General features: G+C 51.7%; 1 protein-coding gene across 1 annotated transcript in view; it reads right to left on the bottom strand.

The window, feature by feature from the left end:
• The window catches only part of LOC116969528 (antigen peptide transporter 2-like), a 33,386-nt gene extending 18,246 nt beyond the window's left edge, over positions 1 to 15,140 (bottom strand). Inside the window, exons 1-5 of the mRNA XM_033016383.1 lie at positions 14,549 to 15,140; positions 8,489 to 8,603; positions 6,708 to 6,838; positions 3,075 to 3,280; positions 519 to 716 (exon numbers count right to left, since the gene is read on the bottom strand). Coding sequence (XP_032872274.1) covers positions 519 to 716; positions 3,075 to 3,280; positions 6,708 to 6,838; positions 8,489 to 8,603; positions 14,549 to 15,038 — 1,140 coding nt within the window. The 5' untranslated portion in view covers positions 15,039 to 15,140. The remainder of the gene's footprint in view (positions 1 to 518; positions 717 to 3,074; positions 3,281 to 6,707; positions 6,839 to 8,488; positions 8,604 to 14,548) is intronic.
• Between the last annotated feature and the right edge of the window lie 243 nt (positions 15,141 to 15,383).

Below are 15,383 nucleotides of genomic sequence, written 5' to 3'. Positions count from 1 at the left end.
CGTCCTCCCACATGCCGGCGTGGCCGTAGCTGTTGATGCTTCCTGGCCGAGCCAAGGATCCGAGGCCTGGCTCTAAGGGCGGCAACACAGTGCAGTTGGAACTGGCCGATGGGGAGCAGCTTCGAGTGCTAGGATATCAGTGGGAGGGAGGTGGGATGGAGGGAGAGAGAGGGATGGGGAAGGGGAGGAAGAGGAGAGAGAAGGAAATGAGAGGGAGGATAGGGGCGTGGGAGGGAAGGGGAGAGGGAGGGATGGGGAGAGGGACGGTGAGGGTGAAGGAGGGATGGGGAGAGGTAAATGAGGAGGAGGGAGGGAAGGAAGGAGGAAAAGAGGGAAGGCAGGGCTAAAGAGAGGGAGGTAAAGTGGGAGGGAGGGTAAGGAAGTGAGGGGGAGAAAGATGGGGAGAGAGAAAGATGGGGAAATGCTGGTGAGAAAGAGAGATAGAATGGAAAAGAAAGCAAGAGAAGGAAAGAGAAAGACCAAAAGAGATGGAGAGTGGGCGAGCTCTTTACACCTACCCTGTGACACAGGAGGTAGACGGCTCTGACCAGGTCACGTTTGTTCTTCAGCTGGTGCGTTTCCTGCAGCTTCTTCTCAAACAGCTCTGACTCCAGGTCCTCGGCCGCGAAGCTCCTGACAGTTTTTATGGAGGACACGATCTCACCGGCCAGCTGGTTCGAACTGGCGATCGAATCCTGAACCTGCAGCACCAGACTCTGTCCAAGACAAAACGCCGTTCTCAGTATCAGTAGCATCCCAGGGAGGAACCAGTTTACAATGGGGGAGTAGGGTGCAGCCTCACAGGTGGACAGGGTGGTGAAGAAGGCTTTTCACATGCTGCCCTTCATCAGTCAGGGTATTGAATATAGACGTTATGTTGCAGTTGTACTAGACGGCACGGTGGTGCACTGATAGAGTTGCTGCCTTACAGCATTTACAGGACCCGCTTTCCATCCTGGCTACGGGTGCTGTCTGTACAGAGTTTGTACGTTCTCCCCATCACCGCATGGGTTTTCTCTGAGAACTTTGGTTGCCTCCTACACTCCAAAGGTGTACAGGGTTGAAAGCTAATTGACATTGGTGTACATGTAAAATTGTCCCTCGTGTAGGATATGCAGGGATCGCTGGTCAGTGTGGACTCAGTGGCCCGAATGATCTGTTTCTATGCTGTATCTCTGAACTAAAGCTAAATGTTGGTGAGGCCACATTTGGGGGATTTTATTCGACTTTGGTCACCCTGATTTACTCCTTGGATTACAAGAAAGCGAGGAGTGATCTTGCAGTGGGGTTTAAAATCATGAGGGGAATTGCTAAGTTAAGGTAATAGATAAGGTTCATCTTTTACCTATTGGCTCGGAGAATCAAGCTCGAGAGCAGAGTTTTAAGGTGAGAAGTGAAAGATATTATAGGACCTTGAGTGGGGAAACGTTTTCATTCAGAGGGCGGTGACTACATGGAATGTGGTGCCAGAGGAGGTAATTGAGGCAGATACCAACAGCATTTAAAGGACACATGGCCATATAAATGGATAGGAAAGGTTTAGAGGGATGTAGCTTAAATTCAGGTAAATGGGACTGGTACAATGGGGGGCAGTGGAGCTGCTGCCTTACAGCGCTACAGCCCCGGGTTTGATCCTGACTACGGGTGCAGTCTGTACGGAGTTTGTGTGTTCTCCCATGTCCTGCGTGGGTTTTCTCCGGGATCTCTTGGTTCCTCCCACACTCCAAACATGTAGAGGTTTGTAGGATGTGTAGGAAAGAACTGCAGATGCTGGTTTAAATTGAAGGTAGACACAAAATGCAGGCACAACTCAGTGGGTCAGGCAGCATCTCCGGGTAGAAGGAATGGGTGACGTTTGGGGTTAAGACTGATGTCAGGGGATTGGACGGGACAAAGATAGAATGTAGTCCGAGACAGTAAGACTGGTGGGAGAATTGGGAAGGGAAGGGGATGGAGAGAGAGGGAAAGCAAGGGCTGATGGTAGTAATACAAAGGGGGAGGTCAGTGGGGGGTGGTGAACACACGGCCAAGGTGGGGACGTGGAGACTCGGGTAAGACGACAGCTGCGGCCCGCTGATGGGCGGTGGAGTGGTGAGGGTCGGCAGAGTCACTGGTAGAACCCCGAGGGGGAAACGTTTCCCCTATCCAGTCACCCCCACCCCCACCCCGCAGGCCTCCGCCAGCGACTCTGCCGAAACCTGCCACTCCACCACCCACCAGTAGGCCGCAGCCTTCACCTTACCCGAATCCCAGGCTCAGCACCGGGCCCACAATCTCCACGATGCAAACTCCCACACCACTGGGTCTGACTGTGCTGGGTCCTACTGCTCCCCCCCCCCCCCACCCCCACCTTCTACAGGGAACGTCAGTGGTGGTTCCACTGGTTCTTCCCCTTTTCACCAGGTGCCCCCACCTACTCCCCACCCATACTATAGTCCTCCTGCCCCCCTCCTCTCTGAACACCCACCACCCCCCCACCAGACATTGCCTCAGCCTCCATCCACTCACCTGCCATCCTCCGACCTCAACCCCCACCCTTGCTGTGTGTTCACCATCCCCCTGACCTCCCTCTTTGTGATATTTCAAATAGCCTTTCCCAGATCTGCTACTAGTCTTACTGTTCCTGACTACATTCTATCTCTGGCCCACAGCCTCCCCTGACATCAGTCTGAAGAAGGGTCCCGACCCGGAACATCACCCATTCCTTCTACCCAGAGATGCTGCCTGACCCACTGAGTTGCCCCAGCATTTAAAATGATTTTATTTCTACAGGTTTAATTGGCTTTGGAAACATAGTAAATTGTCCCTAGTGTGTGTAGATTAGTATCAATGTGCAGGGATCACTGTTCAGCAAGGACTCGGTGGGCTGAAGAGGGTGTTTCCATGTTGTATCTCTAAACTAAACTAAGATGGTGCATCAGGTTTGGCATGGACATTGGGCCAAAAGGCCTGTTTTTGTGCTGTGTGCCTCTGTGACTTTGTACATGATAAATAGGTTTTGATTCCAGGAGCTGCAGCTGTTTGTGGTTTCGGTGTCCGACGGTGACGTGTGGTCTGGGTGGATGTGTACTCACCATATGATACCGGTTATACAACTTCTGAATCAGGATGGTGAGGGGAGATTCGATGAAGATCAGGAGGGTGAGCTTCCAGGAGAGGCTGAACATGAAGGAAATGATTCCCAGCGTGTTCACCAGACTGCGCAGCAAGATGTTAACATTGAGTGCAACCGAGCGGCTCATGAGTGTGGTGTCCGTGGAGAGGCGGCTGGTGATGTCCCCTGCGGACAGAACACACCACTGATAATGAGGACCGTCATGTGCTAGCAGTCCACACTGTGTTCACCACCTACAATACATGGTAGTTCACAGCAGTGTACAACAAAATCAATTCCAGTGCAGCATTTGAAGCAAATGGATACATCATGGAAACAGGCCCTTCAGCCCATCCAGTCCATGCCGACCATTGATCACCCGTTCACATAGTTCTATGTTATCCCACTTTCTCATCCACTCCCTACACACTAGGGTAATTTACAGAGAGCTAATTCACCTCCAAACCCGCATGTATTTAGGATGCAGGAGGAAACCAGAGCACGCAGAGGAAACCATGTGGTCACTGGGAGAACGTGCAAACTCCACTCAGACAGTGCCCGAGGGCAGGATCGAACCCGGGTCTTTGGCGCTGTGAGGCAGCAAGTCTTCCTGCTAAGTCACTGTGCCACCCAGTGTTGCTAATGTTATGGAGTCTGCGTGCTCATGTTGTGTAGACCAGCCCACAGGGATGCTTGAACCAACTTGGATTGATTTCTTCGGAGTGTCAGAAACTGAGGGGAGACACGGTGGCACAGCGGTAGTGTTGCTGCCTTACAACGCTTGCAGCACCAGAGACCTGGGTTCAATCCTGACTCCGGGTGCTGTCTGTTCTGAGTGTACGTTCTTCCCGTGACCACGTGCGTTTTATCTGAGATAGTAGATTTCCTCCCACATTCCAAAGACGTACAGGGTTGTAGGTTAATTGGCTTGGGTTTATATACTTGGTATAAGTGTAAATTGTCCCTAGTGTGTGTAGGATAGTGTTAAACTGTGGGGATCGCTGGTCGGCGCGGACACGGTGGGCCAAAGGCAGGGCCGGATTTAGATGAAGAGAGGCCCTGGGCTATTCCATTTCATTGCGATCATGGCTGATCGTCCCCGATCAATAACCCGTGCCTGCCTTCTCCCCAAGTCCCTTGACTCCACTAGCCCCTAGAGCTCTATCTAACTCTCTCTTAAATCCATCCAGTGACTTGCCCTCCACTGCCCTCTGTGGCAGGGAATTCCATAAATTCACAACTCTCTGGGTGAAAAAGTTTTTTTCTCACCTCAGTCTTAAATGACCTCCCCTTATTCTAAGACTGTGGCCCCTGGTTCTGGACTCGCCCAACATTGGGAACATTTTTCCTGCATCTAGCTTGTCCAGTCCTTTTAAAATATTTATATGTTTCTATAAGATACCCCCTCATCCTTGTAAACTCCAGTGAATACAAGCCTTGTCTTTTCAATCTTTCCTCATATGACAGTCCCGCCATCCCAGGGATCAGTCTCGTGAAACTACACTGCACCGCCTCAATCACAAGGATGTCCTTCCTCAAATTAGGAGACCAAAACTGTACACAATACTCTAGATGTGGTCTCACCAGAGCCCAATACAACTGCAGAAGAACCTATTTACTCCTATACTGAAATCCTCGTGATATGAAGGCCAACATTCCATTAGCTTTCTTCACTGCCTGCTGTACCTGTCAGCCAACTTTCAGCAACCGGGGTACAAGGACGCCCAGGTCTCGCAGCACCTCCCCCTTACCTAACCTAACCCCATTGAGATAATAATCTGCCCCCTTGTTTTTGCCGCCAAAGTGGATAACCTCACATTTATCTATATTATACTGCATCTGCCACGCATCTGCCCACTCACTCAACCTGTCCCGGTCATCCTGCAACCTCCTAACATCCTCTTCACAGTTCACACTGCCACCCAGCTTTGTGTCATCTGCAAACTTGCTAGTGTTGCTCCTAATTCCCTCTTCCAAATCATTAATATATATGGTAAGCAGTTTCTGCCCCAACACCGAGCCTTGCGGCCCTCCACTCGCCACTGCCTGCCATTCTGAAAATGACCGGTTCACTCCTACTGTTAGCTTCCGGTCTGCCAGCCAATTTTCTATCCATGTCAACACCCTACCCCCAATACCATGTGCTCTAATTTTAGTAACCACTCCCTTGCGGGACCTTATCAAAGGCTTTCTGAAATTCTAGATACACTACATCCACTGGCACCCCTTTATCCATTTTACTTGTCACATCCTCAAAAAATTCCAGAAGATAAGTAAAGCATGATTTCCCTTTCATAAATCCATGTTGACTTGGACTAATCCTTTTACTGCTATCCAAATGCCCCATTATTACCTCTTTAGTAATTGACTCCAGCATCTTTCCCACCACCGAAGTCAGGCTAACTGGTCTGTAATTCCTCGTTTTCTCTCTCGCTTCTTTCTTGAAAAGTGGGATAACATTAGCTATCCTCCAATCCACAGGAACTGATCCTGAATCTATTGAACATTGGAAAATGATCACTAATGCGTCCACTATTTCTAGAGCCACTGCCCTGAGGACACTGGGATGCAGACCATCAGGCCCAGGGGATTTATCATCCTTCAGTCCCATTAGCCTACCCAATACTATTTCTCACCTAATGGAAATTTATATCAGTTCCTCGTGTGACACTTTGGTTCACTTTCCAAGGAAGGGGCCATTTCATCTCATCAACCTTTTTGGTCACATCTTCAAGAAACGTAATCAGATTTGTGAGACACACGACCTCCCAAATACAAAACCATGCTGACTCTCCTGAAGCAGCCCTTGTTCATCTACAGTAAATGCCTATTAATTCTATCCATCAGAATACTCTCCAGTAACTTTCCAACAACAGATGTTAAGCTCATCGCCCAATCTACTTACAACATCATTTTGGGGATTGTGTATTTGCAGTCCTACATACCTCTGCTCTACACATCCCTCAAGGCCCTACCATTGACTACAAAGGTGCTGCCCTGTTTGACTTCCCATACTGCAAAACCTTGCATGTATCTCCATAGCCATCCTCAGCCCATATGACAAGCTGATGAAGATCACACTATAATTCTTGAGAGAGGAGGCCTAATAAAGTCTCATGTTGATAATTTCGAGGAGCAGAATTAGGCCATTCGGCCCATCAAGTCTACTCTGCCATTCAATCATGTGCGATTTATCTTTCCCTCTCAACCCCATTCTCCTGAATTCTCCCCTGCCCTCTGACACCTGTACCAATCAACCTATCAATCGCCACCTAAAGAATGTCTATAGCCGTCCATGGCAATGAATTCTGCAGATTCACCACCCTTTGACTGAATAAATCCCTTCTCATCTCGTCCAAAGGAATGTCCTTATATTCTGAGGCTATGGCCTCTCATCCTAGACTCTCCCGTTAATGGGAACATCCTCTCCATATTCACTCTATCCTGGCATTTCATTATGCTAGCATTATTCAAGTCTCGGATCTATACAACATACAAACAGGCCCTTCAGCCCATCTTGTCCCGCACCTTGTGTGTATGTGTGTATGAGTAATGGCAGCCTCACATCACCAGGTAGCTGCAGTGATATTGGGCAGCATCACTGTATCCTTACCAGTCTTGGTGGCGTCAAAGAATGCGATCTCCTGCTGCACCAGGGAGGAGAAGAGCTGACTACGGATGCGTCTGCTGAGCCTGGACATTGTGAACATGAAGAGGCCTCCGCGCACACCGGCTGCAATGGAACTGACAACACAAGTCTCACGTTCAGTGTCTGAGTTAGTCTCAGTGTCAGTGGTAGACCCCACCACCTCCTTGCTCTTTATTTACAAAGAAACATGCCCTGTGGCCCACCGAGTCCACGCCCATCGTCGATCGCCCGTTCCCACTAGTTCTATGTTATCCCAGTTTCTCATCCACTCCCCACACTCCAACAGCAATGAAGAGAGGCCAAATAACCTACACACCTGAGGATAGACACAAAAAGCTGGAGTAACTCAGCGAGTCAGTCAGCATCTCTGGACAAAAGGAATAGGTATTGTTTCTGGTTAAGAACCTTCTTCCGACCCGAAAAGTCACCTATTCCTTTTCTCCAGATATGCTGTCTGACCCGCTGAGTTACTCCAGCTTTTTGTATCTATCTTTGTTTTAAACCAGCATCTGCAGAGCCTTCCTATACCACCTACAAACCCAGACGTCTTTGGGATGTTGGAGGAAACCGGAGCACCTGGAGAAAACCCACGCAGTCACTAACAACACAGAGAGCACCTGAGGTCAGGACCCATTTCTCTGGCTTGTGAGGCAGTGGCTCTACCAGCTGCGCCATTGTGCTGCCCGTGTCTGGTTCAGCCATTGACTGGCACGGCTGATTACTGGACCCGCCAGTCTTGCAGGGGCAACTTACGGAGGGAGGTGGGAAGAAACCGGAGCACCCGGAGGAAGCCCACACAGTCACAGTGGGTCTGTCTGGTCTGGCCACAGTCAGACTCACTGTCTCCATCTGTCCTGGCTGGGAACGTCGTGGCCAGCCTCTGTTCATTGGGGGTGAATCTGTCCCTTGTCCCGGGATCTCCTTCCCCCCACGAATAGTGAAAGGCTAGGATAGAGTGGATATGGAGAGGATGTTTCCACTAGTCAGAGAGTCCAGGACTAGAGGGCACACCCTCAGAATTAAAGGACATTTCTCTAGAAAGGAGATGAGGAGGAATTTATTTAGTCAGAGGGTGGTGAATCTGTGGAATTCAGTGCCCTGCATGGCTGTGGAGGCCAAGACAATTGGTATTTTGAAGACAGAGGTAGATAGATTCTTGATTAGTACAGGTGTCAAGTGGTTATGGGGAGAAGGCAGTACAATGGGGTTAGCAGGGAGAGATAGATCAGCCATGATTGAAAGGCAGAGTAGACTTGAGGGCAGTCACTGTGGCACAGCGGTAGAGTTGCTACCTTACAGCAAAATGCAGCGCCAGACACCCGGGTTCGATCCCGACTACGGGTGCTGTCTGTATGGAGTTAGTACCTTCTTCCCGTGGTCTGCATCGGTTTTCTCGGAGAACTTCGGTTTCCTCCCACATTCCAAAGTCGTATAGGTTTGGAGGTTAAATGGCTTGATAACTGTAAAGATGTGAAATTGTCCAAGTGGGCGATATGCCCTGCTGACTACAAAATTCAGAAGGTTCGGAAGGATGGGCCAAATGGCCTGATTTTGCTCCTATCATTTATGAACATGACCCTACCCCCACCACTACCCCCTCCCACCACACCCCCACCCTCACCCACCCCTCCAACCACCCTCTCCACTACCCCCACCCCTCCACTACCCCCTCCACTACCCCCTCCCACTCCTCCCACCAGCCCCTGGTCAGTGTTGTGGAGGCTGGTCCGCTCTGCGATGTTCACCTTCCCATGGACGTGGCACACATGCAGAAGATGGCGAAGAGGAAGATGCGCTGGTCATACTGGGAGCCCAGGATGTCGATCACCTTTCCCGTGTAATAGGGGACAAACATCCCCCCTGGAATGGAGCAGAGAGATGTGATGAAACCCAGCAGAGGAACAGGGGAGTGTGGCAGTACACGGGCAACGGGGGAAGCGGCAACACACACAGCGAGCGCAAACGGGAATGGACGATCACGAGGCAAACAGAGGAGGGAGAAGTACACAAGGAGAGAGGGAGGGGTGCAGGGGGTGGGCTGGTGGGAAGAGGATGCGGTGGGGAGAGGGGTGGGTGAAGAGAGAGGTATGAGTGAGAGGGTGGGTTATGTGGTTGACGGATGTGGGTCGTGTGGGTATGTGTGGTGTGGGTGGGGGAAGAGTGTGTGGGTGAGGTGTAGGTGAAGCGCACGGGATGCTCAAGGGGGTGTGTGATGGGTGTGGGGTGTAGGAGGGTGAGGGGTGTGAGGGTGAAGGGGTTAGGAGGGGTGTGGGTGAGGGGTGGGTGACGGGGTGATGGAGGGGGTGAGGGGCAGGGGTTGAGGGGTGTGGGGTGTGGAAGGGTTATGGGTGAAGGTTTTGGAGGGTGAGGGTGTGGGAGAGTGATTGTAGGGGAGAGTGAGGGCCAATGGAGGCGGGGCTGAGGGGTAGTGGAGGAGGAGGGATGAGGGTGTGGGATGGTGAGCGGTGTAGAGGGGTGAGGGTGTGGGAGGGTGCGGGGTGAGAGGTGAGGGGGGTGAGGGCTGAGGGGTGTGGGAGGGTGACGGCGTGGGAAGGTGAGGGGGTTGAGGGGTGAGGGGGTAGGGCTGAGGGGTGAAGGGTGTGGGTGTGGGAGGGTGAGGGGTGAAGCGTAAGGGGTGTGGGTGTGGCAGGGTGAGGGGTGAAGGGTGAGGGGTGAAGGGTGAGGGGTGTAGGTGTGAAGGGCGTGGGTGAGGGGTGTGGGAGAAAGAGGGGGATGTATGGAGGAGGGAGGGAGGGTGTAATCTTCCAGTCACACCACAGAGTAGACAGTCATAATCCCAGAATGGAAATATCAAATGCTAAAGGTAATTGGTTTGAGGAGAGGAGCAATATTTAGAGGAGATATGTGGTTGCTCATGTCCTGGCAACATGCAGGATTCCCTTACTGCCCTGTACCGTGATCACTGCTTTGTCCTGGGCACTAGATAGACACAAAAAGCTGGATTAACTCAGCGGGACAGGCAGCATCTCTGGAGAGAAGGAATGGATGACATTTTGGGTCGAGACCCTTCTTCAGACTCTGCGAATTGTCCTGGACATTGATGTCGCCCATGGATAAAAGGAACTGCAGATACCGGCTTATGAAAATATACACAATGCTGGAATAACTGCTGAGGAATGCGTGATCTCCCAGTTGCCAACCATTTTAACAACCCTTCCCATTCCCACACTGACCTTTCTGTCCTGGGCCTCCTCCATTGCCAGTGAGGCCACACACAAATTGGAGGAACAGCACCCCATATTTCACTTGGGCAGCTTACAACCCAGCAGTATCAATGTTGAATTCTCTCATTTCAAGCAACCTTACTGAGGAAGAGTCTTGATCTGAAACATCACCTATTCCTTTTCTGCACAGATGCTGTCTGACCTGCCGAGTTATTCCAGCTTGTTGTGTCTAACACTCCCCTCCCTCCATCCCTCCTTGCCGCCTCCCACCAGCAATCCCGGTTTGCCCACCGTGGACCGGGAACTCACCAGGAAGGCCCAGCTCACCGGCCCAGAGTGGGAGGATTCCAAATGCAGACTGGCTGCGGGAGGGTTTGCAGTGTCTAGACGCAGGAGTGGGCCGCTGGAGGCCCTGCAGCAGCCTGAGGCTCAGCTGGACTGGGATCTGCTCCAAGAGGCCGAGCACATGGACCGGATGCGGCCCACACCCATGGAGGAGCGGCGGAGGACTACACACTATGCTTGGCCAGGCCGACCCTGCAACAATGGACTTCATGGTCAGATCAAGATCCCTGCACTTACAACTGGGACTTGAACATGGTGCCAAAACTGTTGACTATTGTTGTGCTGTCTCAGTGTACATAAGATGATGTTCATACGTGATAGGGACAGAATTAGGCCATTCGGCCCTTCAGGTCTACTCCACAATTCAATCATGGCTGATCTATCTCTCCCTCCTAACCCCATTCCCTTACCCTCTCCACATGACCCCTGACACAGGTACTAATCAAAAATCTATCTATCTCTGCCTTAAACATATCTACTGACTTGACGTTCACAGCCTTCTGTGGCAGTGAATTCCACAGATTCACCACTCTCTGACTAAAGCCATTCCTCCTCATCTCCTTCCTAAAGAAACTTCCTTTCAATCTGAGGCTATGACCTATGGTTCTAGACTCTCCCACGAGTAGAAACATCCTCTCAACCCAGCACTAATGCTGCTGTACACTTATACTGCATCTGAGATGCTGATCTAAAATGTATTTATGGAGACTGATACCTGTACTGAACTGTATCCAAAAATGAATTTCACTACATGTGACAAATAAGGTCCCATTGTAACCATTGTAACTAGGCATTGTAACATTGTAACCACTGTAACTAACTCCAAGGTGTGCCACAGTGTATCCCTCTTGAGACCACACTTCCCTTCACCAACAATTAGCCTACCACGGCACCACCACCCTGCCTGACATCATCTGCTACCAGCCCTGATTTGTCCTGGTCTTTTATCGCCTCCAGCTCGCTCCCCCAACCCCCTTCTCTCCGTCTGAAGAAGGGTCCTGACTTAAAACGTCACCAATCCTTTATCTACAGAGATGTTGCTTGAGCCGTTCAGTTGATCCAGCACTTTGTGTCTGTCGCTGGAATAACTCAGTGGGTCACGTCGCATCTCCAGAGAACAGGAATACGCGACGTTGTGGACCAAGATCCTTCTTCAGACTGATTGTGAAAGGGGGGGGGGGGGGGGGGGGAAGAAAGTTGCAAGATCAGAGGGACAGGACATACAGGTGGGGGAGGGGGAGTTGATAGGTAGATGGTTGACAAACATGACAGATGAAAAGTTAGGTGAGACAAAATGATTGAAGAGTTGTAAATTGTGAAGCGAGTAAAAAGGAATATATGTGGAAGGGAAGGGGAGAGGCGGGTGGAAGGAGCTGGGGGAGGGGTGGCGAAGGGGAGAGGTGGGTGTGGGGAAGGGGAGAGGTGGGGGAGGGATAGGGATAGGGATGGGAAAGAGGAGAAATCCGTGGATAACAAGGGGAATCAGGGATAGTATCAAAACAAAAGATGAAGCGGACAAATTAGCCAGAAAAAGCAGCCTACCAGAGGACTGGGGGAAATTCAGTCCAGCAGAGGAGGACAAAGGGCTTAATTAGGAAAGGGAAAATAGATTATTAAAGAAAACTGGGAGGGAACATAAAAACTGACTGCAAAAGCTTTTATAGATATGTGAAGATAAAAAAGATTAGTTAAAACAAATGTTGGTCCCTTGCAGTCAGAAACAGGTGAATTGATCATGGGGAACAAGGACATGGCAGATCAATTGAATAACTACTTTGGTTCTGTCTTCACTAAGGAAGACATAAATAATCTGCCGGCAATAGCAGGGGACCGGGGGTCAAATGAGATGGAGGAACTGAGTGAAATCCAGGTTAGCCGGGATGTGGTGTTAGGTAAATTGAATGGATTAAAGGCCGATAAATCCCCAGGGCCATATAGGCTTCATCCCAGAGTATTTAAGGAAGTAGCCCCAGAAATAGTGAATGCATTAGTGATAATTTTTCAAACTCTTTAGGTTCTGGAGTAGTTCCTGAGGATTTGGAGGGTAGCTAATGTAACCCCACTTTTAAAAAAAGGGAGGGAGAGAGAAAACGGGGAATTACAGACCAGTTAGCCTAACGTCGGTAGTGGGTAAATTGCTAGAATCAGTTATTAAAAATGGGATAGCAGCACATTTGGAAAGTGGTGAAATCATTGGACAAAGTCAGCATGGATTTATGAAAGGTAAATCATGTCTGACGAATCTTATAGAATTTTTCGAGGATGTAACTAGTAGAATGGATAAGGGAGAACCAGTGGATGCGTTATATCTGGACTTTCAGAAGGCTTTCGACAAGGTCCCACATAAGAGATTAGTATACAAACTTAAAGCACACGGTATTGGGGGTTCAGTATTGATGTGGATAGAGAACTGGCTGGCAGACAGGAAGCAAATAGTAGGAGTAAACGGGTCCTTTTCACAATGACAGGCAGTGACTAGTGGGGTACCGCAAGGCTCAGTGCTGGGACCCCAGCTATTTACGATATATATTAATGATTTGGACGAGGGAATTGAATGCAACATCTCCACGTTTGCGGATGACACGAAGCTGGGGGGGCAGTGTTAGCTGTGTGGAGGATGCTAGGAGGCTGCAAGGTGACATGGATAGGCTGGGTGAGTGGGCAAATGCATGGCAGATGCAGTATAATGTGGAAAAATGTGAGGTTATCCACTTTGGTGGCAAGAACAGGAAAGTAGTCTATTATCTGAATGGTGGCCGATTAGGAAAGGGGGAGATGCAACGAGAACTGGGTGTCATGGTACACCAGTCATTAAAAGTAGGCATGCAGGTGCAGCAGGCAGTGACGAAGGCGAATGGTATGTTAGCATTCATAGCAAAATTATTTGCGTATAGGAGCCGGGAAGTTCTACTGCAGCTGCACAGGGTCTTGGTGAGACCACACCTGGAGTATTGGGTACAGTTTTGGTCTCCTAGTCTGAGGAAAGACATTTTTGCCATAGAGGGAGTACAGAGAAGTTTCACCAGACTGATTCCTGGGATGTCAGGACTTTCATATGAAGAAGGACTGGATAGACTCGGTTTGTACTCGCTAGAATTTAGAAGATTGAGTGGGCTTCTCATAGAAACTTACAAAATCCTTAAGGGGTTGGACAAGCTAGATGCAGAAAGATTGTTCCCGATGTTAGGTAAGTCCAGAACAAGGGGTCACAGTTTAAGGATAAGGGGGAAATCTTTTAGGACCGAGATGAGGAAAACATTTTTCACACAGAGAGCGGTGAATCTGTGGAATTCTCTGCCACAGAAGGTAGTTGAGGCCAGTTCATTGGCTATATTTAAGAGGGAGTTAGATGTGGCCCTTGTGGCTAAAGGGTCAGGGGATATGGAGAGAAGGCATGTACAGGATACTGAGTTGGATGATCAGTCATGACCATATTGAATGGCGGTGCAGGCTCGAAGGGGCGAATGGCCTACTCCTGCACCTATTGCCTATGTTTCTATGTTACTATGAAATAGGTGCGTCCAGGTTGGGCAGAGGAGAGGAGGGCAGGAGGGGAGGAGGGCGGGCGGGCGATGAGGGGGAAAAAAGGGAAGGGTTTTGTAATTACTAATGTCTCCTTCCATTCTGCTCCGTGATTCCCCGTTCCTCTGGATCTCTCCCAATCCTCCCGGGTTTACTCCAGTTCTTACTCCGAATCTCCAGTCAGGATCCAGTCCGTCTCGCCCCCTTCCCTCCTTCCCAGACCCCTCCGCACCCTCTCTGTCCCAGACCATTCTGTCTCCGTCGTTTGCCCTCACTCCCGATCTCCAGGCTCATCCTCACACTGTTCCCTCACCAAGACCTCTCCTCTCTCCCCCCCTCCCCCATCCCCTCACTCCCATCTCCACCCCTCCTTCCCTCACACCCAGCCAGACCCCCACAGCATCCCCTTATTCCAAGAAGCCACTCCACCCCTCCTCACTCTCGGTGATCTCTCTCTACTGACTTTCAGCCCATTCCCCCTGTAAGAACCCCTCACCCCCTCATCCTCCTCACACCTCAACCTCCCTCACCCCACCTCGCCCTCCGCTCACCTCTGGACGCCACCTCGCTCTCTCACCCCTCCCGACTCCTCCCCCTCCCTCCCCCTCCATTCTAGTCCCTCCCCATTCCCACTCCCCTGTCCCTTCCATCCCAGTCTCCCTCCCTACATCCCTGCCCTCACTACCCCTCGCCGGCCGTCTCCGCATCCCTTGTACCCCCTCCCCCTCCCTCCCTCCCCCACCCGCCACTCACCGATCACGGCCAGTGCGAGGAAGATGAAGGCGCCGGCGAGGGGGAGCAGGTCGGGCCGGGACAGGGCGAGTAGGCGGCGGGTGATGGTCCGCTGTAGGGGGAGCTGGGCGTCCGCGGCCGGGGATCGGGAGGCAGTAGCCGGGGAGCCGGGTGATATTGCGGCCCGGGGCAGCCGCTCCAGGGCGGTGAAGGCCAAGGCCGAGGCGGCGTGTGCGAGCAGGAGGAGCGGCCAGGAGAAGCCGGGGCCTGGGCTGAGACTCAGCGCCCGGCGAAGGGCGGCGTAGAGCGGCGGCAGTAGGCAGGCACAGACCGTGTAGCGGTGCAGCGGGGCCCGGCCACGGGACAGCGCCAGGGCGGCGAGTAACAGCGCGGCCAGGCCGGCCGGAGCCCAGGCTGCGGGCAGCAGCGGCCCCAGCACCAGGTGGGCGGCAGCGGGGACAAGGGCCAGCGCTAGGGACCGGGACAGGATCGCTCCACCGGCGGCGGCCATGGCGGCTGTGGCTGTAGCACATAGACGCTGCTTTCACTTTCGTTGCCGCCGCGACAAGAGGAGTAGCCCCGGCCCCACACACACACAACCCCGGCCCCACACACACACACACACAACCCCGTCCCCACAGACACACATCCCCGGCCCCACAGACACACACACAACCCCGGCCCCACACACACACACACACAACCCCGGCCCCACAGACACACACACAACCCCGGCCCCACACACACACACACAACCCCGGCCCCACACACACACACGCACACACAACCCCAGCCCCCCACACACACACGCACGCGCACACACACACACACACACACACATCCCCGGCCCCACACA

The sequence above is a fragment of the Amblyraja radiata genome, unplaced genomic scaffold (genome assembly GCF_010909765.2).
Source record: "Amblyraja radiata isolate CabotCenter1 unplaced genomic scaffold, sAmbRad1.1.pri S69, whole genome shotgun sequence".
In the NCBI taxonomy this organism is placed as follows: Eukaryota; Metazoa; Chordata; class Chondrichthyes; order Rajiformes; family Rajidae; genus Amblyraja; species Amblyraja radiata.
Note: the sequence above shows the minus strand (reverse complement) of the source record. Positions and strands in the feature narration are given on the sequence as shown.